This window comes from Trichomycterus rosablanca, chromosome 23, assembly GCF_030014385.1.
Source record: "Trichomycterus rosablanca isolate fTriRos1 chromosome 23, fTriRos1.hap1, whole genome shotgun sequence".
Lineage (NCBI taxonomy): Eukaryota > Metazoa > Chordata > Actinopteri > Siluriformes > Trichomycteridae > Trichomycterus > Trichomycterus rosablanca.
In genome coordinates, this window is record NC_086010.1 from 5946993 (window position 1) to 5974483 (window position 27491).

Below are 27491 nucleotides of genomic sequence, written 5' to 3' on the forward strand. Positions count from 1 at the left end.
CAGCGTTTGAAGACCCCACCCACATAGTCCGGTCATCCCACCCTAGCAGAACCATGTCTGCTGCAGTCACTGCCAATTATGCCTGCTAGATGATGCCCAGCCGACCGGTGGCAACGCTGAGTTTCAAACCGGGAAGTTCAGAATCTCTGTGCTGGTGTGCTAGCGGAATATCCCACTGCACCACCTGGGTGCGGCAATGGTCAATTTAAAATACAAACATTTGCTTCCACTGTTGGTACTAATATACAGATTATCTTTGCCTTTTTTATATAAGAGCATAGCAGCTAGCACATAGCAAACTGATGTAAAAGTTCCCTTCAAGCTCATTCTTAAACAATTCCAAAATCTTCACTTTTTAAATAATGTTTTATTAAACTGCCACCATTATGCACAGAGCATGTGTTTGTTTTAGTAGTGCAGTGCCTGACCGTTATGGAAGTGTGTTTTGGGATCAAGCCAAATGCAAAACACTTCATATTCTAGAGGGAAATGATGTGGGAATTAGATGACACCGGACCCACTGCAACTCAGACCAGAAGTGGTTACTCAAATTAAAAAATTAAAAAAAACATAAAAATGATGTAGCATATTTTATAATGTTTCTGACATTTAACATTAGAAGTTTAACATTTTCCACATTTATTTGTACCTCCTTTTATCCTGAATGACCCCGCCCTCATGTTTAATGCTTCTTTCTACTCTACCGGATGCTTTCAATTGCAGTTCGCCAGTCGAAAATAATTAACAGAAGGCTAATTACGTAGGGGCGCATGTAAAGTGGGCACATAACCCTCTCAGCCGTACCAAAATAAGCAGTGTGGGTGTTTTGATGACAGGCCGAAATCACAACCTCTTTAACATGATTCGGAGTTAAACCAAATATAGGAGCTCACATCCAGGAAACAGGAAACAGGTTGCAGGGTGACGGAAAGTAAACATTCAAAATTTTATCCTAGAATGAAGTCAGGTTAGGTGTGAAACTACATATTACTGCAGCAATAGGATCTAAGAATATAGTTTTATGGTGGTGTGGTCTGGGACGAAGCCAAATGCAAAGTGCTGCACCTGCTAAAGAAATATTTCTGTGTTTTAAAGTCTAATACCTCTCTAGCACACTATTATAAAGACAATTAGCATGAAAAATTATGTTAAAACATAACTGTCCATCCTATACTAATATAGGAAATGAAAATATGTTTAAACTCAGTGTTTTTTGTTCAGAAAGATGTCAAAATTGTCGTTTGTGATGATTAGCCAAAATCTACAGATTCATACAATATTATTTATTTATTTATTTATTTATTAGGACTTTACCATCATATTTTACACACTTTGGTTACATTCCTGACAGGACAGGTTATTACTGGTTACACAAGATTCATCAGTTAATGTCAAACAGAGTCAATTGTCAATTTTGTATCTCCAATTCACCTCGCTTGCATGTTTTTGGACTGTGGGAGGAAACCGGAGCTCCAAGAGGAAACACACACAGACACAGGGAGAACATGCAAACACAGAAAGGACCCGGACCACCCCACCTGGGGATCTAACCTGGGACCATCTTGCTGTGAGGCGACAGTGCTACCCACCGAGCCACTGTGCCACCCCATACATTTGAGATTTAATTTAAAAAAACTGTATAATTAACAAAAAACAAAAGCACGCTGTCCAAGCTGAAATGATTAAGCTTCCTTCATCATGCTCCACAGTTTTTAGGCTCATTTTGCTTTTTCTTCTGTAAACATGCCAACAGGTGAAAAATGTATCTCATGTGGAACATCTAGTCTGTCTTTTGCAAAGCTGTGTTAGCAGTCATGTCCTCTATCATCTTCTGTTCAGTAGCAACACTGTTGTTTAGTGTATTTTTAATAGACACACATAGACTTTCACCAGGTTCTACAAATTTGTAAAGATCTTAAGGGTTTTTAACCTCAGCACTGGCAAGCTCTTGGTATCTTCTTCTTGATATACTCAGTCTTGGGTAAGTCAGCAACAGTACTGAATGTATAGAGAACTTTTCTTATTGTGGACTGATCAACACACAGGTAATTGATCAACACATTTTCTAGCTTAATGGATGGAATTCTTTTTCTAAGGTCCTCAAAAACAGTGGTCCCCAACCACCGGGCCGCACAGAAAGAATAAATATTTAGTGATTGCTACAAAAGCATTGAAAACACTGCTTCCATTTCCAACACACTTCGTGTGTATTTGTCTCCTATCACCTCTAGGTGGGAGCGTTTCGTTGCAGCAAAGAAAGCTCAGGGTTCACACTGATTTTCCATCATTTGTGAGTAGTATTGGTTTTCTACTTTGCAGCTAAAGGACCCTGTTTACTCAAAAAGTTCTTTAATTAAAACATCATGAGTAATTATACACACATAAAGAACAGAATGAATAAAAAGCACCAGACACCCTGTTGTAATTAGCCTGGATGATGACAAGGCAAAGCTCCAGATCGGCCTGTTTAATTTCCAGTAAATTATAAAATACATGTAATACCTGGACATCTTCTATAGAGCGCACGTTTCACATATGTGGGGTCTTCTGGGAAGAGCACACATGAACACATGAGCATGTCGAATGGAATGCATTTACAGTGAAGCAAAGGACAATTTAAGCCAGGTGTGACACATTCTTTAAACCCCTGGAAGAACAAAACTGTTTTCACTCATTTATTTCTCATATCAGCAAGACCTCCGAGAGAGAAACTGAGCTGTGCAGAAGATCAGAAGACCAGAACCAGAACTCAATCTGCTCTGCCTTCATTAAAGAGTTCAACTAAATAAATGCAGGTTAATTGAAGAACACCAACCCTTTAACAGATGAACTGAAACTAAACCTGCAGGGAGAAAGTTGGCTACTCAATATTAGATCCACTCATCTTTTAGGCTTGCAGGAGTGCACCATGGGAACGGAGCAGGACAAAGTTGGCAAATATACAGTATCTCCTTACATACACTGAACCGCTGCTGAGATCAAATGAAGAAGCAAGATTCTGGCTCAAGCACAAACACAGACAGATAAAATATGTTTGAGGTCGTAGCTGCTGGAAGATTTTGTTTCAACAACGACTTTCATCCAGAACCTCTTCAACAAAATTAAACCAATCATTTTGTTTTGTTGAACCCTTTAACCAGCCTGTTTTTATATGTATACAATATATAACTATTACTATTACTTACTTTTTGACTTTGATTTATGTAACTTGCTACTGAGGCCTCAATTTCCTTCGGGATTAATAAAGTATCTATCTATCTATCTATCTATCTATCTATCTATCTATCTATCTATCTATCTATCTATCTATCTATCTATCTATCTATCTATCTATCTATCTATCTATCTATCTATCTATCTATCTATCTATCTATCTATCTATCAAATCTCCAGATTTACACATTGGACATTAGTCAATCATTGACAGCTTTATTACATTTGTGCCTATGCGCTTGCCCCCTTGAGTAGGCAATCCAATCCACCAGTCCAAATGTAATTAGTAAGTCAATGAAATTTATTACACAGAGCATCATTTTAGCCCTATAATTACCATACAACACATTGTCTTAATTAAACAGGCACTCAAGCGTATCAACAGAATCATTATAACGATCATAATGATCTAACCAAAACTCTTAAAAATAGGTAAAAATTGAAAACAATTATTACCATTAGTAAGGGTCCAGGACTCCACTGAACCACAGCGAGAGCGGTTAGCACCAAATGGATAAAAATGGCACCAGCAAAGGACTCCGACGTACTACATACGAAACATACAAAATACTTCAGCTGTGGGTGTTTGGGTTATGCAGCAGTCTAAAACAGTAGCTCTGGCAAGGCACCCAACAGACACATTTGGTCCTGTCTAAGGAAGAAAAGGCTAGGAGCAGAGTAATTTCCTTGCTGCCGCAACAGTGATTTCTACTGTCTGGTTGATGCACTGACACAAGCAGGTGAAGAATATAGATTACCAAAATGTACCGAGTATATTCGAATAGGGACATTGCAAAAAATACATACATAAAATAAAAAAACAGACACCAGGGTCAAGGTTTGTAACTTCAATCACTCACTGGGATTTAGGGGAGGGTAGTCAGTGTAAGAATCCACAGCTAATCAAGGAAACATTTTAAGGTCATCTGTCTAATAACTGAAGGTGAGATGGAATTGCAATGTGTCTAAAAAGGGCAAAAATTCCCCATCATAATAACATCGTTTTTGATGGGACAATGTTGAAAAGTGCACCTAAGCACTATTTTGGTGCATTTAAAAGGGCAGATCAATATAGGAACGAGTGCTAACTGACCTTATCCATACTCAGTCTTCCAAACACAAATTTTAGCTGGTGTCACATAATTATTAGAAGTAACAGAACTGAAGATGATCTTGGCTCAAGCATAAGCACAGACAGATAAAATTGGTGTATTTTATACAAAACAGAATCATCCTGCTGTTTGAGGTTGTAGCTGCTGGGAGATTTTGTTTCAACATCGACTTTCATCCAGAACCTCTTCAACAAAATTAAACCAATAATTTTTTAACCCTGGGTGGCACGGTGGCTTGGTGGGTAGCACTGTCGCCTTACAGCAAGAAGGTCCTGGGTTCGATCCCCAGGTGGGGCGGTCAGGACTGCAATCCCATCTATTAAGCTCCCAGCTACAAATAGCTTGGTGCATTGTCTGGGCTCAAATTTGCAACATCCAGGTTTTGTGCCAATTGGAAACCCCCAGACATACCTCCAGGAAGAATTACCTTCAAAATGTTCATGATGTAGTAACAACTGCAGGGTGATGTCTGGCTGAACAAAAGTATAAGAGATCTAAGGATGAAGGGTGAACCATTCTCAGATAAATGTAATAAAGCGTCCCAAAACCACAACCATGAGCACTGTGGTAGAGAAACAATGACTGTAGTCGTAGTCCATCTGTGGCTGTTTTTTATTGTTCTGGATAGCTTGTTGAAACTAAATGTATTCGAGATGTTTTTTTTTCAGATTCTTAGAGTATTTTTCAAGCTTTAAAAGATTCCATTAACACGATTCTGCCAAAACATGCAACATTTATAGTTTAAATATGGTACGTGTATGAAAGAAAACCGATCAGTACTGAGATACCGGGGAGGCTGAGCAAAAAGAGCTGGAGAACATTCCCGGAATTCTCCTCACACATGGAAATCCAGAGCTAATGCCCACGCGAGTACACATGAACTCAGTAAATACAACTAAACGTAGACTGGAGTTTATGTAATCAAACTGGGTTGACAGTCAGTGGAGTTATTCACGTGTTATTACATTGTAATAAACACATTTTAAGCATTATATTATACAGAGATTTTTTAATGCAATTTTTATAAACCTTTGCCATTAATGTGCAATTATTATTATTTTGCTATTTTATTTAATTATTTTATCCCTTTGTCTTCCAATTTGGTATAGTCAATTCATCTTTCGCTGCTGGAGACTCCGGTCGTGTCCGAGGAGGGTATTTGTGCCTACCTCACACTCCTTCTGACGCGTGTGCAGTCCACGACCCATTCTTATTCGCCCACACATTTGGTGAATCCGTGCCGGAGAGCCACACCTTCATCTCCGTGCTCCTCCACTTTCTGTACAGGCACCTTGAGCTAGTAACCAGGGTCCTTGCACAGCATCGAAGACCCCACACACTTTCAGTCCGGTATCTTCCCACCCTGCAGACTTTAATGGCCAATTTTATCTGCTGCAGGCACTGCCAATAATGTCCGCGAGGGGGCGCCCAGCCAACCGGTCGCAGAGCTACCTGGGCACAAATGTGCAATTATGAAATGTTGTGAGAGTAATCAACATCGCAAAGTATAAACATGCAAAACCACACATTTCTATTTAAAAATAGCTCTTACAGGCACCCAGGTGGCGCAGCGGGATATTCCACTAACACACCAGCGGCGAGATTCTGAAACTCAGCAATTCCACTGGTCGGCTGGGCACCATCTAGCCGGCATAATTGGCAGGGCCTGCAGCAGACACGTTTCTGCTAGGGCGGAATGACCGGACTATGTGGGTGGGGTCTTAAAACGCTGTGTAAGGACCCTGGTTAGCAGATAGAGAGGCGTCTGTGCAAAATGCATGGGTGTAAAAGGGTTCCGCAAAGGGCTGTGTGCTGGTAGGAGGATGTGTGAGCAGCAATATACTCACCTTGACTGCAATCAGGGATCCCCCAGCAGTGGAAGACAAATTGACTACGCTAAATAGTGAGAAAATGAGAGAAAATTAATAAATAAAATATCACCAGTCACCTCCAGATTCAAATCCACTCTCCATTTCCAGCATTTTCAAGACTACCAAGGACCGAGAGGCTAAATTAAGTCAGCGACAGCTATAAAATTCCTAACCTGAGCTCGTCTGTCAAACATTAGTCACTGTTAATAATGAGTCATTACAGTGTTTATACTAGTCAATGACCAGAGATGGAACAGAATCTCAGATGACAGGTTTGCATGCATCATAGGTAACCAAAACCCTCCCATCCTCAAATCTCTGATCTGTCTGTCAAACAATGCTGCCAGATGAATCTGTTGAGGTGGAGTTAAATGAGTTTACTTCAATCTACCTACAGCTGGGGCATTTACACTAAAATCAGGGGCAGGAAACGAGTCGTACTTCAAGATGACAGGAAGGAAAATTTATAGTGAAAGCAGCCGGTTTTTACTTTAACGGACAATTTTCTTGATTAGCCACAAGTAGCGCTGCTCCAGGTTAGATTTATTTTGTAAGTAAGGCATGGCTACTACGTAGGAGGGGCTAACACAAACCCACGTTTCCAGAACTTTGTCCAAATTTTGCGTAATACGGGGTTTTTTGTAGTGTACACTGCTTCTGCGTGCAGTCCTGCAAAAACAAATGGAGCACACAGGGCTAGATAACCACCGATGCTAAGTGCACATTTACGCCAGTATTATTTGTGCTGACGGAGGGGATTCCTTATAACTCGTGGGTACAGTGTATCGTTACATCCCTTCCAAACAATGTAGATTCTGCAGCAAAATAATAAAAAACTGCACTGTAGCCAAGCAAGGTGCTCATGGGTTCAAACAGACGAATAGTGCACAGAGCCTGTAGCCACGCCTTAAGCACTTTTATCTCATACAGACTCCAGTAAAACCTTTTTCTAATCTGGTTGGTAAATTCATTTTGTCCCTAAACTTTGTGGCATTTGATGTGGTGCCAAAACGTTCTTTATATGAGATTTTAATGAAAACTGCACTTTTATGTCTTTGTCGTAAATACTCAGTTACGGGGCGAGACTCTCCTACAGGAGCGAACTGTTCCACATGTCACATATGTAGCATGAGGGAGGAACATTTTTAATGATTAGTCTGAACGTTAGAGTTTACAAGCCAAACCCGGAGGCTAATGATCTACTGGATCAAAAGGACTGAACCAGTCGCTTTGTGACATCACGCATCCATGGAAACCGACTGATTAAAAAAATGTCCCGATTTATGCAGAACTAAGTCTGAATTGGCAAAGGCTGTTCACTGGATTTTGAGAAAAGACTGCAGGGATTCAATTCCATTCCACTACTGATGAGAAGTAACAAGACCAGGCAGTTCAATGTAGGGCAGTTGTAGCCTAGTGGTTCAGATACTGGACTACTAATCGAAAGATAAGTGGTTTAAGCCCCCATCACTGCCAGGTTGCCACTGTTGGGCCCTTGAGCAAGGCCCTAACACTCAATTACTTAGACTGTATACTGTCACAGTACTGTTAGTCGCTTTGGATAAAAGCGTCTGCTAAATGCTGTAAATGTAAGACCTGTATTTTTTTTTACTTCTGTGCAGGCCAGTCAAATTGCTTCACACCAAACTCAGAAGACTATATAAGACACTATACGACCAAAAATATGTGGACAAAAGATTATATGTTAATACGGAGTTACTGCTATCAGCCTCCACACTTCTGGCAAGGCTTTCCACAAGAATGTGCCTGTGGAAATTTGTGTCCATTCAGGCATTTTTCTAGCAAAAAGACCTGGCTTACAATCAGCGTTCCAGTTTTAACCCAAATGTCGCAATGGACTATCCATACCACACCGAAGGCCCTCACAAAAATCTATTTGTCTATTTTTTCCATTTTTATTTATGCTTTTTCTCACAATTTAGCGTAGTTAATTTGTCTTCCGCTGCTGGGGGATCACTGATTGCAGTCGAGGTGGGTATATTGCTTCTCACGCCTCCTCCGACCCGCACCCAGCCCTTAGTGTAACCCTTCGTCACCTATGCACTCTGCACGGGCGCCTCTATCTGCTAAGAAGGGAATTTACACAGCAATTGAAGGCCCCACTCACATAGTCTGGTCATCCCACCCTAGCAGAAACGTGTCTGATGCAGGCCCTGCCAATTATACCCAGCCGACCGGTGGCAACGCCGAGTCTCAAACCGAGGAGTTCAGAATCTCGACGCTGGTGTGCTAGTGGAATATCGTGCTTCGCCAACTATTTCTCTTTAAAGTAACTGAAAACAGATTCGGTGGAAATATTTCCATGCTGAAATCAATTGTTGAGAAGAAATCAGACGAGTTGGTTGGCTGAGCTGCTCACTTATCTCATGTTTTCTGTTTTCCATTTTAATTAAGTTTTGCTTTTTTTTTTTGGGTTGATTTAAACTAGTGCACACTGTTAAGATCAACCAAATTCTTAAACCAAAACATCAGCAGTCACAACAAAGACACTTCAGGCATGAGGACAGAAAGTTTATTTTAAGGAGCTGTGTGGGTTGGAATAAATTACGTTTGCATGTTTGCATTTGTTCGTCCCTTTGCCTCAGCCAGAGAATAATAAATACGTATTAATGCTGCTGTGAAAACAAAAACATTTGGTCCTGTCCAAAATACTGTCCCTCTGTTCTCTCCTAATGTGTTCCTTAATTCTGCTTCTCTGGCTTCCTGTGCCCCGTTCTGGGTTGTAGTGCATTCCTTTATAAACCAGAGTTACATAAACGGAGCACCGGGAGGATTCGGTCAGATTACAGCTTTACCAAATTTTGATTCGAACAACCGTCTAACCTCAGATTCATAAACGACTGATTTGGTCGGTTTACTTGGCTCACCTCGTCCATCTTTTCTTTATGTACGTATCCATGTAAACAAAAACAAACACAACAAGAGAAACATGAACAGCCTGGTTTTGCTGTGTAAAGCCAAAACAGCTTTCATCCAGTGTACGAGTTTGAATCAGTAAACAAAACCCCATTTATTTTTCTACATAGACTCTGGACGAATTGAGAAATACAAGAGTGATTAACCCAGACGAGCCGACGTGAGTCAGGCAGCATCGCCTCTCCGAGTGTTTTAGTTCAGGCACTGTGAGAGCATCCTGGAATTGTAGAGCGTGCAGGGTCCTGAAGCAGGCAGGAAAGCGGTGGATGGGTGAGGAGTTAATTGAGTGAGGGGGATCTCGCCGTGGTCCACAAGAGCTCGATGTACGGCCATTTAGTCTGGAGGCAGCGCTTGATGGGCGTGTCATCTGTCCGCACCATGGGATCCTCAAAGCCGAGAACTACAGCTGTGCCCTCGAGGTAACCCACCTGCAAGTGGATGAGAGAGAGAGAGAGAGGGGTGAGAAAGAGATGTACAAACTTTTCTGATTGACATGTAAATAAGGGTCAATCAAAAAGTGTTCTTTTTCTGTGACTAAATATTTATTTATTAGGATTTTAACGTCATGTTTGACACACTTTGGTTTCATTCATAACAAAACAGATAGTTACTGCTTACACAAGATTCATCAGTTCAAGTCTTTAATGTTAAACACAGTCATGGACAATTTTGTATCTCTAATTCACCTCACTTGCATGTCTTTGGACTGTGGGAGGAAACCTGAGCTCCTGGAGGAAACCCACGCAGACATAGAGAGAACATGCAAACTCCACACAGAAAGGACATGAACCACTCGTCTTGCTACCCACTGAGCCACTGTGCCACCCCTGACTAAATTGTTCAAACTATTTTGTCCAAAGAACAGTTGCAACAATCAATGAATTTCCAAGACAGCTATGAAATACACTATATGACCAAAAGTATGTGTACACCTGAACATAAGCTTGGACGTCTTATTGCAAAAGCATATGCATTATGGAGTTGTCTCCTCTGGCTATATCAGCATTGACTCCTCTTAAAATTATTTCCAAAGATTATAGGTATACTTGTGGGAATCAATCTGGTCTGGTATTGATGCTGGATAAGAAGGCCTAGCTAATTGTTTGTTTGTTTGTTTATTTATTAGGATTTTAACGTCATGTTTTACACTTTTGGTTACATTCATGACAGGAACGGTAGTCACTTATTACACAAGATTCACATCTCAAGGTTATATCGAACACAACCATGGACAATTTAGTATCTCTAATTTACCTCACTTGCATGTCTTTGGACTGTGGGAGGAAACCGGAGCACCTGGAGGAAACCCACACAGACACGGGGAGAACATGCAAACTCCACACAGAACGGACCCGGACTGCCCCACCTGGGATTCGAACCCAGGACCTTCTTGCTGTGAGGCGACAGTGCTACCCACTTAGCCACCGTGCCGCCCGCCTACCTAATTAACCCTTTAAAGGGCTGCTCAACCATTTATTTGAGCATACTATGAGTCTAAATACTTGGTTAAAAATAAGCTGTATTTAAATAATCTTGTTTGGGCTGTATCTACCCCCTGGTTGATGTGTTAAACTAAAAAATATTGGTAGATGGTTTTAATAAAACAGCCTTACTAATCTTTGTCAACTTGAAGTAAGAAATGCAAATAAATATTTCTTATACATTATTTTGTTGGTGAGACCATAAAAAGTTAAAAGTAATTCCAAATCATCCCCAATGTGTCCAGTGAGGTTGAGGTGAGGGCCCTGTCCAGACCACAGCTTCTCCACACTAAACTCATCAAACCATCTCTTTATAAACCTTGCTTTGTGCACAGTGACACTCTCATGCTGGACCAGGTAATCACCTTGCTCATATGAAACACCTGAACTCCCTTTACGTTTGCCCATATAACGTTCCTTACAAGTGCATGTCATAGCTTGACTTTAACAGCCGATATTTGTCACTCCAACGACACATTCCAGTTAGACAGAAAGCAAGCTGACGACCAACAGATTGCCGTGAACAGGAAGAGGAAGGCCACGGTCGAAGGACAGTGTTTTCTGACTTGGAGTCTATGGGCCTGTCTCTCATTACAGACCTGGCCTCCTGCAATGACATCATAAGACCCGAGGTGCTGGATAGCTTCCATATGGAGGGCCTTCCATTGCCATTGTGGAACTTGGCCCACAGTGTGCCATGGTGAGCATGTGTGGAGTGGTGTGTGATTAACCGCTGCTTTAAAACTGAACTGCATTACCGATGGGTGTGTTTGTTATTTACGCTGATTGTATTAAAAACAGATGAGTGTATTTGTGTGCATTAATGAACGTGAATGAATAAGGAGCCTCGCAGGCAGCATCATGTGAGCAGCACATGTACACGTAAATGTGTCATCACGTCAAATGTGTGGGCTATCGGATCCTGTCAGTTCTGCTCATGATGTGGGAATCGAGTGTGATCCGCGGTTCGCCGACCAGAGCCGTCTGCGCGGTCGAGGTCAACTCATCGCCCTCTGAAATGAGTTGTCTAGAACATCCCAAGTCATTCACGCACCACCCAAATGCTCATCATTGACTTATCTGAAGCAGTTCCAACTGGGAACAATCTCAATTAGGCTGCATTTTGACCTGTGTAATTTCAACACACTGCACAGAGAGTATAATTACAAACACGCCGTGAGAAAATACAGGGCGTATCGTGCTTAACAGGTAAAACCAGGACACACACACACAGTGTCAGTGATGTGAAGCACCGTGTGCATGCTTGTGATCATCTTTATTCGGTTTAATCATGCGGGTCTGACCCGAATACTTGAAATAATTGAAGCCTGTTTCTTGTTTAAATGTGATCTGCTTTAGGAATGTAATAATGAAAAAGAAAGCAGTTAAATACACCATGTTTATATAAAAAAAATATGCTACACTTCCACAAGTATGACCCTATGCACTGCCCATTAGAATTCCTTTATTTGTCATATATACATATACAGTGTACAGTACAACGAAATTCTTTCTTTGCATATGCCAGCTTGTTTGGAAACTGGAATCAGAGCACAGGGTCAACCATAGTACGGCGCCCCTGGAGCTGAGAAGGTTAAGGTGGCTGCATGGCAGAGCCGGGATTCGAACTCTTTCAGTTGACAGCCCAAAGCCCTACCCACTAGGCTACCACTGTCCCTGGTTCATGGTCAACAATCCATGGTCAACGACCAAGATTGCTTGGCTGTTTTATGCACATTAATTGATAGTAAAGGTTCTTTATTACTGGGTGAGCTACAAACCAGGTTTATTATGTGATTGCCATAATAATATGGAATCCTGTAGGCTGGTTGCATTTTAAAGTTATTCTTTTATATCTGAATAAAGTTTACAATTCCTTGGAAGAGTAGAATTTGGATTAACTGCCTGGAAACTATAAGACAAAAGTTCTATCTTGAATTGAGGCTGTAAACACCCGCTATACAGATCTAACAAAGAAAAGCAGCAGGTGAGGTAAACAGCCACCAAGCACGATTGACAGTTCAAATGTCAGTGTAAAGAAGCCTTCAAACCAGGGGTTCTGAAACTGAGGTCCGTGGGTCATTTGCAGCCAGCTACACATGACACACTAAGGTGTTATAGCGCTGTTATTTTCTTGCATTCAGCCTGTGGGGTGGCCAATTCTAGAGGCCGTTGACCCATGATGGATTGGCGTCCTGTTCAGGGTATGTTGCTGCACTGCACCTATTGATTTTGGGAAAACCCTGATCAGGATAAAGTGGTGGAAAAACATGAAAACTTAATAAAATTTATATAAAGTTTATATAAAGTATTTGTATTTATATAAAGTATGTGTCTAAGCCTGGATCATGAACAATAAATAGCATTTCCTGTGTCTGTCTGTGCCAGCTTCCTGTCCGAAGGAAGTCGACTAGTCTGGCTTCAATGCACTTCTAACTGCAGATATAAAGAGGATTCAGTGTTTAACATCAAAACATGTCAACTCCATGAAGGCATGAGTGCCTTCTTTCTTACTCATATTCTATAGAGCTTTGTAGTTTCTTCAGAATGTAGATAGTTGTTGGACAGTCAGTCAGTCATTAACGAGGTCTAAAAATAAACAATAGTACAAACGACTACAGCATCAAAGTTTCAGTCAGATAAGCAGTGGTCTATTTTTATGGATGTTTTATGGATGACGACAACTACAAAAACTATTACTATTTTTTTTTTTCAGGGTCATGGCGGGTCTGGTTCCACTGGAAACACTGGGCACAAGGCAGGAATACCCTGGACAGAGTGTCAATCTATCACTGGGCTTCAGCCAAGCCATAGTCAATCATGTCTGTGTAGATGATGGACAGGAAACCCACACAGACACAGGGAGAACATGCAAACTCCACACAGACACAGGGAGAACATGCAAACTCCACACAGAAAGTACCCGGGCCGCTCTACCTGGGAATCTAACCCATGACCTTCTTGCTGTGAGGCGACAGTGCTGCCCTAATATGTTCCATACGACTGAGAAAATAATGTCAAAATTTCTTCAGCTTACCCTTCCAGTAATCAGGGATGGTCAGTTACAAATGAAGAAGAATTTATTTCAAACAAATGGAAAAGCTCAAGTTTGTGGCTTCATCTCAATGCCTGTAACAAATAACTCAAAACAGGGAAGAGGTAGAGACCGATCCCCATTTCAAAATGTAGCAGAATGAAACAGTTCTTGAGGAAATTTAGCCAAAAGACATAAGGTCTACTACTTTATCCTTGCTAAATGGATAACGCAGAACCATGATTCACTTCTGGAAGTTTGTTTGAACACGGTCCCCTTAGAAACCAGTAAAACATGAAGCTCTTTTTAGGAATGGCTCTACCTGTACAGCAGAATCAGAACGGAAACCTGCAGAACAAAGTCGACTTCAGTGCTGCTCCTAATGCACTTATTATAAAAAATGTGTGTGTTTTCATTTACACACTATAACTGAAGACTGCATATTAGGGACATGGACTGTCAATCTCTCTGACTTCGCTAATGCGTGCACACTTAGACACACACACGGACACCCACACAGCTAAACTGATATACGACAACCTGTGTGTGTGTTTTTTCCCAGCTTGGGATTAAGGTTTGGGACGGCATGTGGAAATGCCATTAGGCTCTTTATAGGTAAGTGTGTGGAAAATGGGGAATGGCCCTGTGCACAAGGTCGGGAAAACGCTTAGCTACCGGTGACAGTAAAAGACATATGAGATGAAGATCCCAGTCCACAGACCCACTTACTCCCAGTGTGAACATCAAAAAAATCATCTGATGTGGATTACAGGTTTAAATGATTTTACAGTAGTTTGAGGTTTAGGATGATTGCTGGATCTCTTTTGTACATCCACTATTAATTAAAGTAAATTCTAAGCTGTCAACCACCAGTGTTGGGGAGTTACGCTGCTACTACTTTGCTACATTTCTATTCAACACCTCATGATTAAGGTCCTACCTAATTCATGGCTGTGAAATGAACCGTTTCCTGTGTAATATGCAATTTGCTGTGTATTCAACATGTTTGTGTTTAGCAATTTAACAAATTTCATTCACGTACTGTTTGAGTGCCTCACGTTTACAGGTTAATTTGCACTATGAGGCAGTTCTAGCAATCCTATGGCAATTCGGTTAGCAATTGGTTAGTCAAAATGTCCAAAATGTCGAAGTCTAAAGCAGGTAAAAACACGACTCGGGTAACTGAGTTTGGAAAACTCCAAACCAATTCTGTGGACGCAGGAGGGGGGGTCAAAACATGGACGAGAATTTTCATTTTCAACCGTTAGGTAAGCTGTGCTGTGTATTGTAGCTTCCATTTATTCCATCATTCAGTTTATGAGTGCAATCGGTCATGTGATATCAGTGATTTTTGAAAAACGGAGCCCGTGAAATTAAACTCATTTTCCCGTGAATTCAGTAGGGCCCGACTCATGATAGATGGTCTGTATGCAGTTACAGTTACATGTTTCCTGTAAGGGACACTTACACTGAAAGTTGTAGTAATCGAAAGGTCGCTGGTTCAAGCCCCACCACTGCCAGGTTGCCACTGCTGGGCCCTTGAGCAAGGCCTTTACCCACAATTGCTTAGATAATATACTGTCAAAGTACTGTATGTCTGTAATGTAATGTAAATGTAATGTAATGTAAATGTAATGTAATGTAATGTACTCTTTATGCCCAAAATTATGTGGAACCTTCATCAAATTAACTAGTTCGGATGTTTCATTTACACTCAGAAATTACAGAAATTACATACAGAAATTTGAGAAAGGTTTCATCCCGTTTCAGCATGACTGTACCCTGTTTACGAAGCAAGGTTCATAAAGACAAGCCTGGTGTTGGGGAACTTTAGTTGCCCTTACATCGACCTCTGTAAACGACTCAGAGATAAATTGGATATTCAACTGTGAGTCAGGCCTTCTTGTCCAACATCAATGTCTGAAATACTCTTCTGAGTGAGTGGGTACAAACTTCCACAGACACAGTGTCTGTCGTGGCTGTTTTGTGATATAGTCATTAAAATGTCCAGATGGTTAGGCGTAATGAGGGATGTAAAGCTCAATTGACTGTGTACAGCCTCAGCCACCTTTAATTAGACCGATACGTCAAACATAAGGATCTACTTTATCACTCCATAATTAATGGGTTTTAGTGTGTAGCTTAAACTCCACCTTATTTTACATCAGTCTGGAGAAATCAGTAATTTGGTGAATTTATTTATGTATTTATTTGGATTTTAATGCTATGTTTAACACGTGTGTGTAATTTTATGGCAAGGTGTGTATTATGTGTCTGTCTGCTTATTTTATCTTATCTTTATAATTTGGGCTATTTTATATTTTCATTTTTAGTAATTTGGTGAAAAGGCTAATAAAATAGGTTAAGGAGACAAACAAGCATCCAAAGTTGGATAATTCCATTTAGACTCACCCTAACATGATGCAGGAGATTAGACAGGATCAGGCACTGACCAATTAGAATGTGCACTGGTGTGCGGTCACTGAAACAGATGTCACTGTGTGTGTGTGTGTGTGTGTGTGTGTGTGTGTATGGGCTTTTTAATTGTGTGTGTGTGTTACCTTCTCGTTGTGGTTGGACTGCTTCAGGCCATTATAGTGATACACAGGAAATGAGTCCGGAATCCCTGTGTCCTGCAACAACAAAGCAAAATGAGTACAGGAGACCATTAAAAGTACACCAAGAAATAAAGATGCTTAAAAAAACTTAATAATATGGCCTGGAAATATTTAATTCATTATCGTATTATTTAATATGCACAAAAATGACATTTGGAAAAGCTTTTTCCTTTTACCACCACAACAGCAGGCAGGCTAGTCACATGCTAAAGAGGAGGGTTTAAATGTCATCAAATTGACTAATAAGTTTATGTGCAGTGTAATCACTCAAAATAGATTCATATTATTTGGCTCATATTATTTTGGCTATTTAGCTTGCTGGACATCTCATTCCAAAGCCATAGCTACTATTATGGAGTTGAGCCCTATTGCTGCTATAACAGCCTCCACTTTTCCAAGAAGCCTTCCAAGACTTTGAAATGTGCCTGTGTATAATTACTACCCTGGGTATTAAAAAGCAATTGTTTGGTCAGGCACTAATGATGGATGAGAAGACCTGGCTCGCAATCAATGTTTCAATTCATCCTAAAGGTGTTTAGCTTGTGGGACTGAAGTCTTTATGCCTTTTCCCCCCTAATTTTTCCTCAATCTAGTCGTATCCAGTTACCCGATTGCATTTCGCTTCCTCTTTATTGATGTTGACCTCCACTCCTGACTGAGGAGAGCCGTGATTAACACACGCCCCCTCCGACATGTGTGCAGTAGCTGACTACATCTTTTCACCTGCACGAGGCGAGCTCATATGTGGATTAGCTTTGTGTATGGAGAGACACATTCTAATCATATTATCCCCCATCTCTGTGCAGCCGCCATCAATCAGCCAGCAGAGGGCATAATTGCATTAATGATGAGGATTCCCCTCCGGCACCCTTCCTGAACAACAAGCCAAACGTTGTTTATGTAGGTGTCTAGCCTGTCAACTAGCAGAGCTAAGATTTAAACTGATGAGATTGAGATGTCAGCTCTGGTGTGCTAGTGTGTTTTACCGCTGCGCCTCCTGAATGCCGTCTTTATAGATCTTCCTGTCTGCTCAGGCCAAAGTCATAAAGTAACAGAAAAGGGTTCTCCCCAAAGTTGGAAGCATATCATTGGTTTTCTATTAATAATGAGCGTGGCTAAAGCACCTTTTGGCAATGTAATGACTTGTCCTATTGGCCGGACCTAATGCCCTGTAGTTTGATGGACATTAAATATGTCCTATTGTTCTGATACACCAGTGAACTGTCATGACCTAAAGCTTCTTTCTTTAAAAGACATCTGACACACCATATTAGACTTCTGTTTTGTTTTACATGGCTGAATGAGTTTTTTTGTAACATTTGGAAAAATGTGGCCTCTAAAATAAACTACAATTAAACATTCAAGAGGAGTCAAACATTCAGAAATCATGTTTTTAAGTTTATAGAGACTGTACCAGAAAACCACATGCAGTGGTTTGGTATCCTTGTCTCTCTGCTCTGATTACTTTAACACACCCAATTTATTCAGCCTTTCCTAATTCAAATCAGGTGTATTTATGAAGGTAAAACAAGCATGTGCGGTGAGGAGAGGTTCCAATATTAAAACATCGTTCAGACTGACAGGCTAGAACTCACTTCAAAACAGCACTGTACAGAACATTCATGAAACTGTTCCAGAAAAACACCCAGAGATCTTAGTCACGCTCAGGCTAATCAGAATGTGAATAAAAGCAAACTGCTAATGCCACATGGAACGAGATGCAAGAATTAAGAGCATTTTTCAGCAAACACATTTCAGAAATAACGGACCATTATGGCCAAGTCAAACATTTACTGAACCTGCATGTTGCCAAAAGTCTTACAGTCCAGTTTTATGCCTCACTGACACCCAAAGAAGTCAAATAGTTTTGTCTAGCCATGTACAAAACACTGGCACAACTACAGTGGAACAGTGTGTTTAAGTCTGAAATTAAGTTTAAACGTTAGATTGGAGGGTCAACTGGAGTCTTCTTTCAGTTTGGATCTTTAAAGCACTAATTTACTTAACATATTGTCAGGAGCTGCAACAGTGCCAATTATAAAAGTCAATCTTGCTCCTCTCCCCTGCACTGCTTCCTTTAGTGATTAGATCAGGGGCACAGGGGCTAAGACAGGAGAAGCAGTGATGGCATCATGATGACGAGAGAAATTTGAGACCCGAGATATGCCGTAAAGGCTGAGAGAGTTCAGAATCTGATCATGTTTCTACATCCTACTCTTTTTAAAAATTCCTTTTCTTAGGGCAGGGATTCTCAACATGTGGCCCTGTTGTTTTCTATTTATTTATATGTTTATTAGGATTTTTACGTCATGTTTGACACACTTTGGTTACATTCATGACAGGACAGGTAGTTACTGGCTACACAAGATTCATTAGTTCAAGTTTAATGTCAAACACAGTCATTGACAATTTCGTATCTCCAATTCACCTCACTTGCACATCTTGGGACTGTGGGAGGAAACCGGAGCTCCCGGAGAAAACCCACACAGACACGTGAAGAACATGCAAACTCCATTTAGAAAGGACCCAGACCCACGCTTCACCTGGAAATCAAACCCAGGACCTTTATGCTGTGAGGCGACAGTGCTACACACCGAGCCACCGCACCGCCCTGTTTTCTATTTACACATTGTTCCTTTTTGCTCCTAATCTAGCTGTGTCCAGTTACTCAGCTGTATCTCCTAAACCACACGCCCCCTCTGACTTGTAGTGGTTGTACTACCACTTCTTTTCACCTGCCCAAATGGGTTCACACAGTGATCAGTGTCCCGTCTCTATGCAGGTGCCATCAAGCAGCCAGCAGAAGCCATGGATGCAGGAATTCCTTTGACAACCCCTCCCAACAGACACAGCCAAACATGTCTGTCTAGGAGCTCAGCCGGCCGATAGCAGAGCTAAGATTCGAACTAGGAAATAAATGGACGCAAGTCTCTTAGTTATTTGCTAGTGTGAATTCAGGGTTACAGAGCTGCAGTAAAAATGATGAGCCACAGATCAGGAGGTGAATATTACCTGATCAGGGAAGAACTCGAGCAGAAATGGAGCCAACAGAACAATTCCAAGACCCTCAGGATCCAGTTTACTCTTCATCAGATTCACACTGTTTTAGAAGAGCGAGAGATACTGATTAAGCATGTGCGTAAAACACAAAAAACATTTATAACCTTTTATTACTCACACACGTGTGTATAAACACTATATAGTGTCTGTGTTTGCACAGGCAGATAAAAATGTACAAGTGCTGAAGTACCGAGCAGAACTGATGACTTATGATGTTAAAAATAACTGGAATCTGGCTTTTTACTTTTTAAGGAAGTACGGTATGCTCTCCTTACTCACTCGAACAATACAGCCACAAAAATATAAGGATACTTGACTGTGAGCTTGTGGGGCATCACATATCCAAAAATCATCAGCATTAATAATGGAGTTGGCACACTTCGCAGCTACGACATCAGTTACTCTCCTGGGAAGTCCTTCCACATGATCTTTCTAGGATGCCTCCTTGCTAAGGCCAGGCTCACAATCAAAGTTCCAATTCATCCCAAAGGTGTACAGCTGGGTTGGAATCAGGGCTCTGTGAAACCCACTGGCATTCCTTTACAGCAAACTTTTCAAACCACATCTTCACAGAATTTGCTTTGTGCACAGGCACAGTCATGTTAGAACAGAAAAGCTGACAACATATAATCGATTTAATGTAAATGATTTAATACCCATTTTTGCACTTACTGTGATTGAAACATCTGAAATCAGTAATTAGAAATAGTGTCAACATATTTGGCCTTATAGTGTACAGACAAAAGTGCACACATACAATTAATGTTGGTGACTGAATAAACTGTCATCCCTTATTTAAATAGAAGAAGGATATCTTTACACTACATGTAACCCTGCCCTGACAGAAGAGATCGAAGCTAACCAACATCCCCTCCGAAACACTGGCAGCAGCCGGATGCATCTTTGCCACCCACACATTGATGAGTTTGGCGCCACCTAGCGCTGTATGCGGAGAGACACACCCTAAGGGCACCCTCCCTCATCTCCTGTGTAGGCGCCTCTTAACCAGCCGGCAGAGATCGTAATCGCATTCTGACAGAGAGAGACCCACCCCCTCCGGTCCCCAATCCTGCCCCCCCCACCTGAACAACAGGCCAATCGTTGTTCATATAGCCGCCCAGCCTTCGACCGGCTGAAGGCAGAGCTGGATTCGAAACGACGCACTTTCGAAATCCAGCTCTGGTTGCAGCGCGTGTTTTTACCGCTGCGCCACCTGACGCGGCTCAAACATGCTTTATTGGATTCAGGTGACTGCGGATGCCATTGAAGAATGCTGAAGTTTGAAATGATGTGAGATGGTGCATTGTTGTACTGGGAGCAAGCTTTATAAGACGAGTAATTTGTGGCTGTTAAAAGATGCACATTATCATCATCATCAGCATTCAGATACACTGTGATATTTAAACAGTGGTTATTTGGAATTGGGGGCCCAATTTTTCCATGTACTCCACGCCACAGCACCACCGGTGTAAACTGTTGACATAAGGCATGTTGAAAATCGTGCACTACATCAGATTGTGATTGTAAAATCATTCAATTTAAAATGAGCAATAACATTTATTATTATAAATTATAAATTATTATAGATATTATTAAAAGGGCAATTATTTATGGACGTACTTTGTAGCCAGCAATACCTGGCAAAGCATTTAGAAAGTAGAAGATCTGGTGGGCTCTTTTTTTAAGTGATGGTAATGGGATGACACAGCGTCCACCAGTGAGCTTTGGACTGTGTCTCTAATAGTTCAGGTCTGCTCTAAAGATCCAAGTTTGGACTGCTGACCCTCTGGACCCACTGTATCACTAACAGAGCTGAGATGAAAGAGGGGTATTATTTTCCCCCTGTTCTTTCCTATTTGCTCGGGTTAACATGGTCCAGTAGACCAACCCAGGGACAAATGAAGCAAGGCAGAGTCAGTGGGTGACCAGTGGAGGGGCTGCAGGTGTTCTAATTACACCTCTGGTTACATCATGATTACAAAATAAACATTATGTACACTTACTATTCTGGTTCAGAGACAAGATCCAAAGCCTTCATAACATCCTCCAGCAGCGTGTCAGGAATGAAGCCGTTATCTAAGGACAGAAGGAAAGAAAAGAGGACTCATGGAAAAGGGGCAGTCACATCATACTTGGCAAAAAAGGTTTGCGCTGACTGTGCAGTGCCTCTTATTTGCAGTGTTGATTGGTGTTTTTATAACAACGTCTATACAAACCGTATTGAATTAAGCATGACTAAAATAAAACTAAGAAAAAGTTGGTCAGTGACGAAGAAGAACCAACATAGATGTGTTTTTAACTTAAACCAGCACTGCTTTAATGGCAATTAAGTCAGCATCTGGCAACACAAACCAGCTTAGCTGTGAGCAGCCATTCAAACTCCAGAACAAATGCTGGCAGTAGAATTGGTCACTAAAGTGCTAAGTGAACCACACAGTCAATAGATGCTGCCACGCTCGAACTGCCCTGGTCAACTGTGCATGCTGTTACGAAGTGGAAGACGGCAAACAGCTCGGCCGTGAAATGGTAGGCCACACGAGCTTACAGAACAGGACCTGTGAGTACTGAAGTGCAGAGTGCTTAAATATTGTGCAAGAACTGCACATGTGTAGCTTTATGGATTAAGTATGGCTGAAGCAGCTTGCACAAGTTTAGGACAAGCATCTGCCTCAAAGGTGTAAAGAACACAAACATTAGACTTGAGTAATTCAAATGCTTTCAGTAAAATGATGACTTCTTCTTTATCACCTGGCAGTCTGACAGATACAGCCAAATACACCACACTAACTGCCAAGTTTGCATAAAGAGGCTGGGCCACTTGGGTAAGGAGAACATGCTGTGGTATAGCCTAGTGGGTAGAGCTTTGGGCTATTAATTGAAAGGTTAAGAGCTTCAATACCAATTCTGTCATGCAGTCACTGTTGGACCCTTGACCCTGCGCTCTCATTCCAGCTTCCAAACAAGTGTATATGTACTAGGGATCTTCAAAAAGTTTCTGCACTTTTATATTTTGGTTGGAAACGGTGAGGGTGGGAAGAGTATTAATTGGTCATGTCTGAGAGACGATTTCCACCTTTTTGGACGCTCAAAGAAGCTTTAAGGGGAAGAGGATTTTTAAGTGATGATGTGAAAGCAGCGGTGCATCAGTGGCTACACATTGAACCATAAACATTTTTTGCTGATGGCATTTAAACGTTGGTATGACGCTGGGACACTCGGAAGGTGACTATGTAGAAAAGGGGCGGCCTTTTAAAAAAAAAAAATCTTAATAAATAGAGTTAAAATGTGCAGAAACTTTTTGAAGAACCCTCATATATGACAAATAAAGGCGCTCATTCTAACAGCTTTTTAAAAACAGTTTGGAGAATTGCATTATCTGTTTCAGATAATGCGCTGTGCACAAAGCAGGATCCAAAAAATGCTCACATTAGCTTTGAAGGACTTGACTGCTCTTGACCTAGAGCTCTGAACCTGACCTCATCTAACAGCTTTGGAATTTATTGGAATGCCGACTGCAAGTCAGACATCACTTCTGCTTTACTATGATGTTCAGGTGTCTTTAAACTTTTCACCATGTGGTTTATTATAGACAATGACTTTCCAACATGAATGTTCCTTTCATACCGAGCATAAAGGTTAATGAAGGTGACTTTAGAATGGAGACATGTGTGAGGACTTGCACCTGTTTATATTTTTGAGTTTGTGAGCATGCATGGCTTCAGCTGTGTGTGTTGTACAACAGTAAGCTGGCTTCACTGTTTACATATTTGCTCTCTGAGATTATTTTCCTTTTAGGAAACATGTGGGCAGCACACCGTTGTGGGTCTGAAAATGCTGCTTTACGTGTTTTTCCTCCACCAGGCATCTTCAGCCTTTATCTGGTCATCTAGGTGCTTGATTCTTGCACTTCTACAGTTGTTGGTTAGAAAGGTGCTTTGGGTCGCTCAGTCCACCAAGGCCAAGATTTCAAGCTCTCAGGTTAGACTCTGCTATTGACCTGGCTGGGCATCCAAACAGGCACAACTGGCTGTCTTAAGTGAAGAGAGGTAAACTGGGCTTCATAGCCACTGTATAATTGCGACCTCTAATGTTTGGTTGAGACACCTGCACTAGTAGCGGGGTATTCGTGAAGTTCATAGCGTATTTTTAGCATGCAGTATGACTGTGAACACTGGACAAATCGGGACCTTGACCATCCCTTCAAGACATAGGCAGTCATGGCTTAGTAGATGCCCGGCCAACTGACAGCAGCGATGAGATTTGATGCCCAAATGTTTAAACATGCAAAAACAAACAAAACTAATGAAAAAGAGACCAAATTAAAAAATAAATGAATAAATAAGTAAATAAATTAATGAAAAGTGGCAAAGTATGTAATAAATGCAGGTCAATACAATTCTGTATAAACAAAAAATTATTTAATAAATAAAAACAGTTTGTGTGTCATAAATGCAAACTCCAGCATTTGCATGATCTTAAAGATCATGAGCCAAGAGGTTGCCTGTGTTAATAAATGTTTCAAAATCCAGATGTATTCTGTTTCATCTAGGCTAAAGGTTTTTCCACCCTGTCTTCATATATTTTCTCTTTTCAGCTTGTCTATATACCTGCCCCTCAGGAAGCTTCAGTCCTGATGCTTCCATGCAGTGAGCTATAAATAAAGCACAACTAGAAAAAGAAAACTTCAGTAAACTGAATCAGAAAAGCAGATGCCTACGATAGAAAAACATCTGCACTCGGGAGGACCTGGACACGCTGCAGTGGCAGTACCTTTCAACCTGCACTTGAGCTGATCAGACCTTATGAGCTCTGTAAAGCTGCGTTCCAAACTGCTTTATATTCATTATGTACTGTTTAATGCTCGTCTTATTGCTTTAATATAGATTTACATTTGCAGCATTTATCAGACGCTTTTATCCAAAGCGATGTACAATTGTGACAGTATACAATCTAAGCAGTAGAGGGTTAAGGGCCTTGCTTAAAACTCAACAGTGGCAGATGTAGGGCTTAAACCTGCAACCTTGTGATCACTAGTCCAGTACCTTAATCACTGAACTACCACTATCATCCTGTACCACTGCTAGTACACACTATAAAGCAGTATGTGTGTGGTAATGATGATGTTAACATGGCTCAGTTTTTAAATAGAACAAATGGTCAAAAGAACATATGGCCAAAAGTATGTGGACACCCATAATTATTATTGACCTCAGGTGTTCCAGCCACGACCATTGCTAACAGGTGCAAAAATCATTTATTTTATTTTTATCAACTGCTTTATCCAGGTCCGAGTCATGGTGGGTCCAGTTCCATAGGGAAACACTAGGTGAAAAGAAGGAATACCCTGCACAGAACGCATCCCAGGGCTTTGGCCACCTCCTCCCTTCAGACACAGCTAATCATGTCTGTGGGGACGTCTGGATGGCCGATAGCATTAATGAAATTCACTCAGATCTCAGAAATGGTGGGCAGTAGTAACCCAGTGGGTAATGTACAGAACTACTGTAGTATTCAGAAGGTCACTGGTTCAAGCCCTACTACTGCCAGACTGCCACTGTTGGGTTCTTGATCAATGTCCTTGATACTCAATGTGCCCATGTATATAATCATTTAAACACAATAAATATGTTTTGCACAGAGCTCTGACCTTACTTTTACTGAGCACCACTGGGAGAAACTGACACACTGTAATCCAGGCTTTTGACTAAATGAGCACAAACTCTCACTGACAAATGTCAAAATCTCATGGAAATCCTTTACAAAAATGTGGGGCTGTAACTGCATCAATGAACCAATTCTTCATTTACGCTCATGTGCTTGGAATGAAATGTTCTACAAGCTCCTTGTCAGGTGAGCTCATACTTCTGGTATATAATGCATCTACATGAAAATGAGGTGGTTAACTCCAGATCTGTAGAGGATGTCTGGGTTCAAACAAATAACCACAAATGGGCAGGGGGGTCGTTGCGATGATTTTACCTTCTGGATCAAAGCTGTGGAAGACTCTCTTGGCTTGTTCTGCCGGCAACTCAGGAGCCACCAGGGACATCTCCTACAGAAAAACACCTCTGTCAGCTTTGTGAATGTAATTAATACAACTAAGTAGTGGTAACTGTGTGCAATAATATAGCATTATAACACTCTTAAATCTCTTGAGGGACACACCAATGCCTTGGGTCTAATTTAAAGTGGAATACAACATTTCAGGGTTTTGTAAAACAGTAAATATAGAATCAATAGTTACATAGTACTTTGTTTGTTTATTAGGATTTTAACGTCATGTTTTACACTTTGGTTACATTCATGACAGATACGGTAGTTACTCATTACACAAGATTCATCAGTTCACAAGGTTATATCAAACACAGTCATGGACAATTTAGTGTCTCCAATTTACCTCACCTGCATGTTTTTGGACTGTGGGAGGAAACCGGAGCTCCCGGAGGAAACCCACACGGACACGGGGAGAACATGCAAACTCCACACAGAAAGGACCCGGATCAGCCCGCCTGGGGATCGAACCCAGGACGTTCTTGCTGTGAGGCGACAGTGCTGCCCACTTAGCCACCGTGCCGCCCAGTTACATAGTAAGAACATGTAACCAGCAGACAAACATGGCAGTGGTAGTGTGAATGTGTGCTTTTACACATTAGCACCTGAAGGACCTGCCATTATTGAGGAAACAATTTCCACTTTTTATTAAAATAATTTTAAAAAGGTAAGCTCTGTCCATGAGCTGACACTGAGGTGAAATTGGGTTATTTATAAGTGCAATGATCAAAAACAAAAAGTGAGACCAAAAACAAGCTTTATGCTTTAAAACCCAGTCTGTTTCAGTTGCGGCGATGTGAAATATTAATTGTAAATGAAAGTCAGTTTCAGTCATTGCTGCTAAAGGTGGTGCAAGCAGTTTTTAAACTTGACTATTGACTTTTCAAGGATAATATGGCTTTTGTATACCTTTGTCCTTTAATGAAATGTCACCATTTTACAGAAAGTGATGTGTTTAGGCGGTAAGTTCTCTGGTTTACTATTTTGTTTAATAATGAACAATTATTTTATAATGTAAAATCTAACAAATCTGCCATGTGATCACTAAAATGTAGCAAATTCCTGTTAGAAGTTAGAAGAGTGAAAATTTGTCCACATTTCTGTATAAACATGCTGACAGCGACTCAAAGGTGTAACTTCTTACAGATGATGTAAAGCAAAAGCATTTGCCTTGTTGCGTCAGAACTGCAGCAGTTCCATCAGTGGTAAAACCAGGAGATTAGGGGATTAAATGGTTCCCATGGTTTGGGGAACAACAAAAAGGTCAGCATGAGGGCAGAAGTTACAGGTTACACATGATTCATCGGTTCAAGTTCTCCCACAGTCCAGACATGGGGGAGAACATGCAAACACCACACAGAAAAGACCCGGACCACTGCACCTGGGAATCAAACACAGGAGCTTTGTACTGCGAGGCAACAGTGCTACCCACCAAGCCATTGTGCCACCAGACGTTAAAAGAATCCAATAGAAACATGACAAATAGAAACGTGACACTTTGCAGTACAAATATCACATGGGTGTAAAGTCCAAAACCACTTGCATGTATTTAAACTGTGGGAGGAAACCGGAGCTCCCGGAGGAAACCCACGCAGACATGGGGAGAACATGCAAACTCCACACAGAAAGGACCCGGTCTGCTCCACCTGGGAATCAAACCTAGGACCTTCTTGCTGTGAGGCCACATTTAATATAATAATACAATAAAGTGCCATTTGCGGTACATTTAGAAAACCATTCATGATCCACACATTTACTTTCCTCAGTGATCTGAAACATCCATGAGCAGCCTAAACACGTGCGCACGCACACACACACACACACACACACACAGCAGTAAAAACAAACACTGCATGTGTACTTTCTCAGTACGGAATCAGTACAAGACACATCCTGATGTATTATTAAGAAAATACACATCATGCTGATTCCTGAACCACAGAAGAGAAAAGGCAAGATCAACAGGGTGGAAAAAAAACACTACACAGCCAAATTTATGTGGACACCTAATTATAGTGTGTGTGCCATACCCATTGCTATTGTGTATAAAATCAATTCTGTAAAATCATATGCTTCCAACCTTGTGGCGACAGTTTGGAGAAGGTTCTTTCCTG

The 27491-nt window shown here is 41.1% G+C and overlaps 1 protein-coding gene across 1 annotated transcript in view; it reads right to left on the minus strand.

The window, feature by feature from the left end:
- Nucleotides 1-8713: 8713 nt before the first annotated feature.
- The window catches only part of mindy3 (MINDY lysine 48 deubiquitinase 3), a 36336-nt gene continuing 17558 nt past the window's right edge, over nt 8714-27491 (minus strand). Inside the window, exons 11-15 of the mRNA XM_062985402.1 lie at nt 25306-25378; nt 21330-21402; nt 19279-19366; nt 16210-16281; nt 8714-9561 (exon numbers count right to left, since the gene is read on the minus strand). Of these exons, the coding sequence (XP_062841472.1) occupies nt 9412-9561; nt 16210-16281; nt 19279-19366; nt 21330-21402; nt 25306-25378 (456 nt within the window). The 3' untranslated portion in view covers nt 8714-9411. The remainder of the gene's footprint in view (nt 9562-16209; nt 16282-19278; nt 19367-21329; nt 21403-25305; nt 25379-27491) is intronic.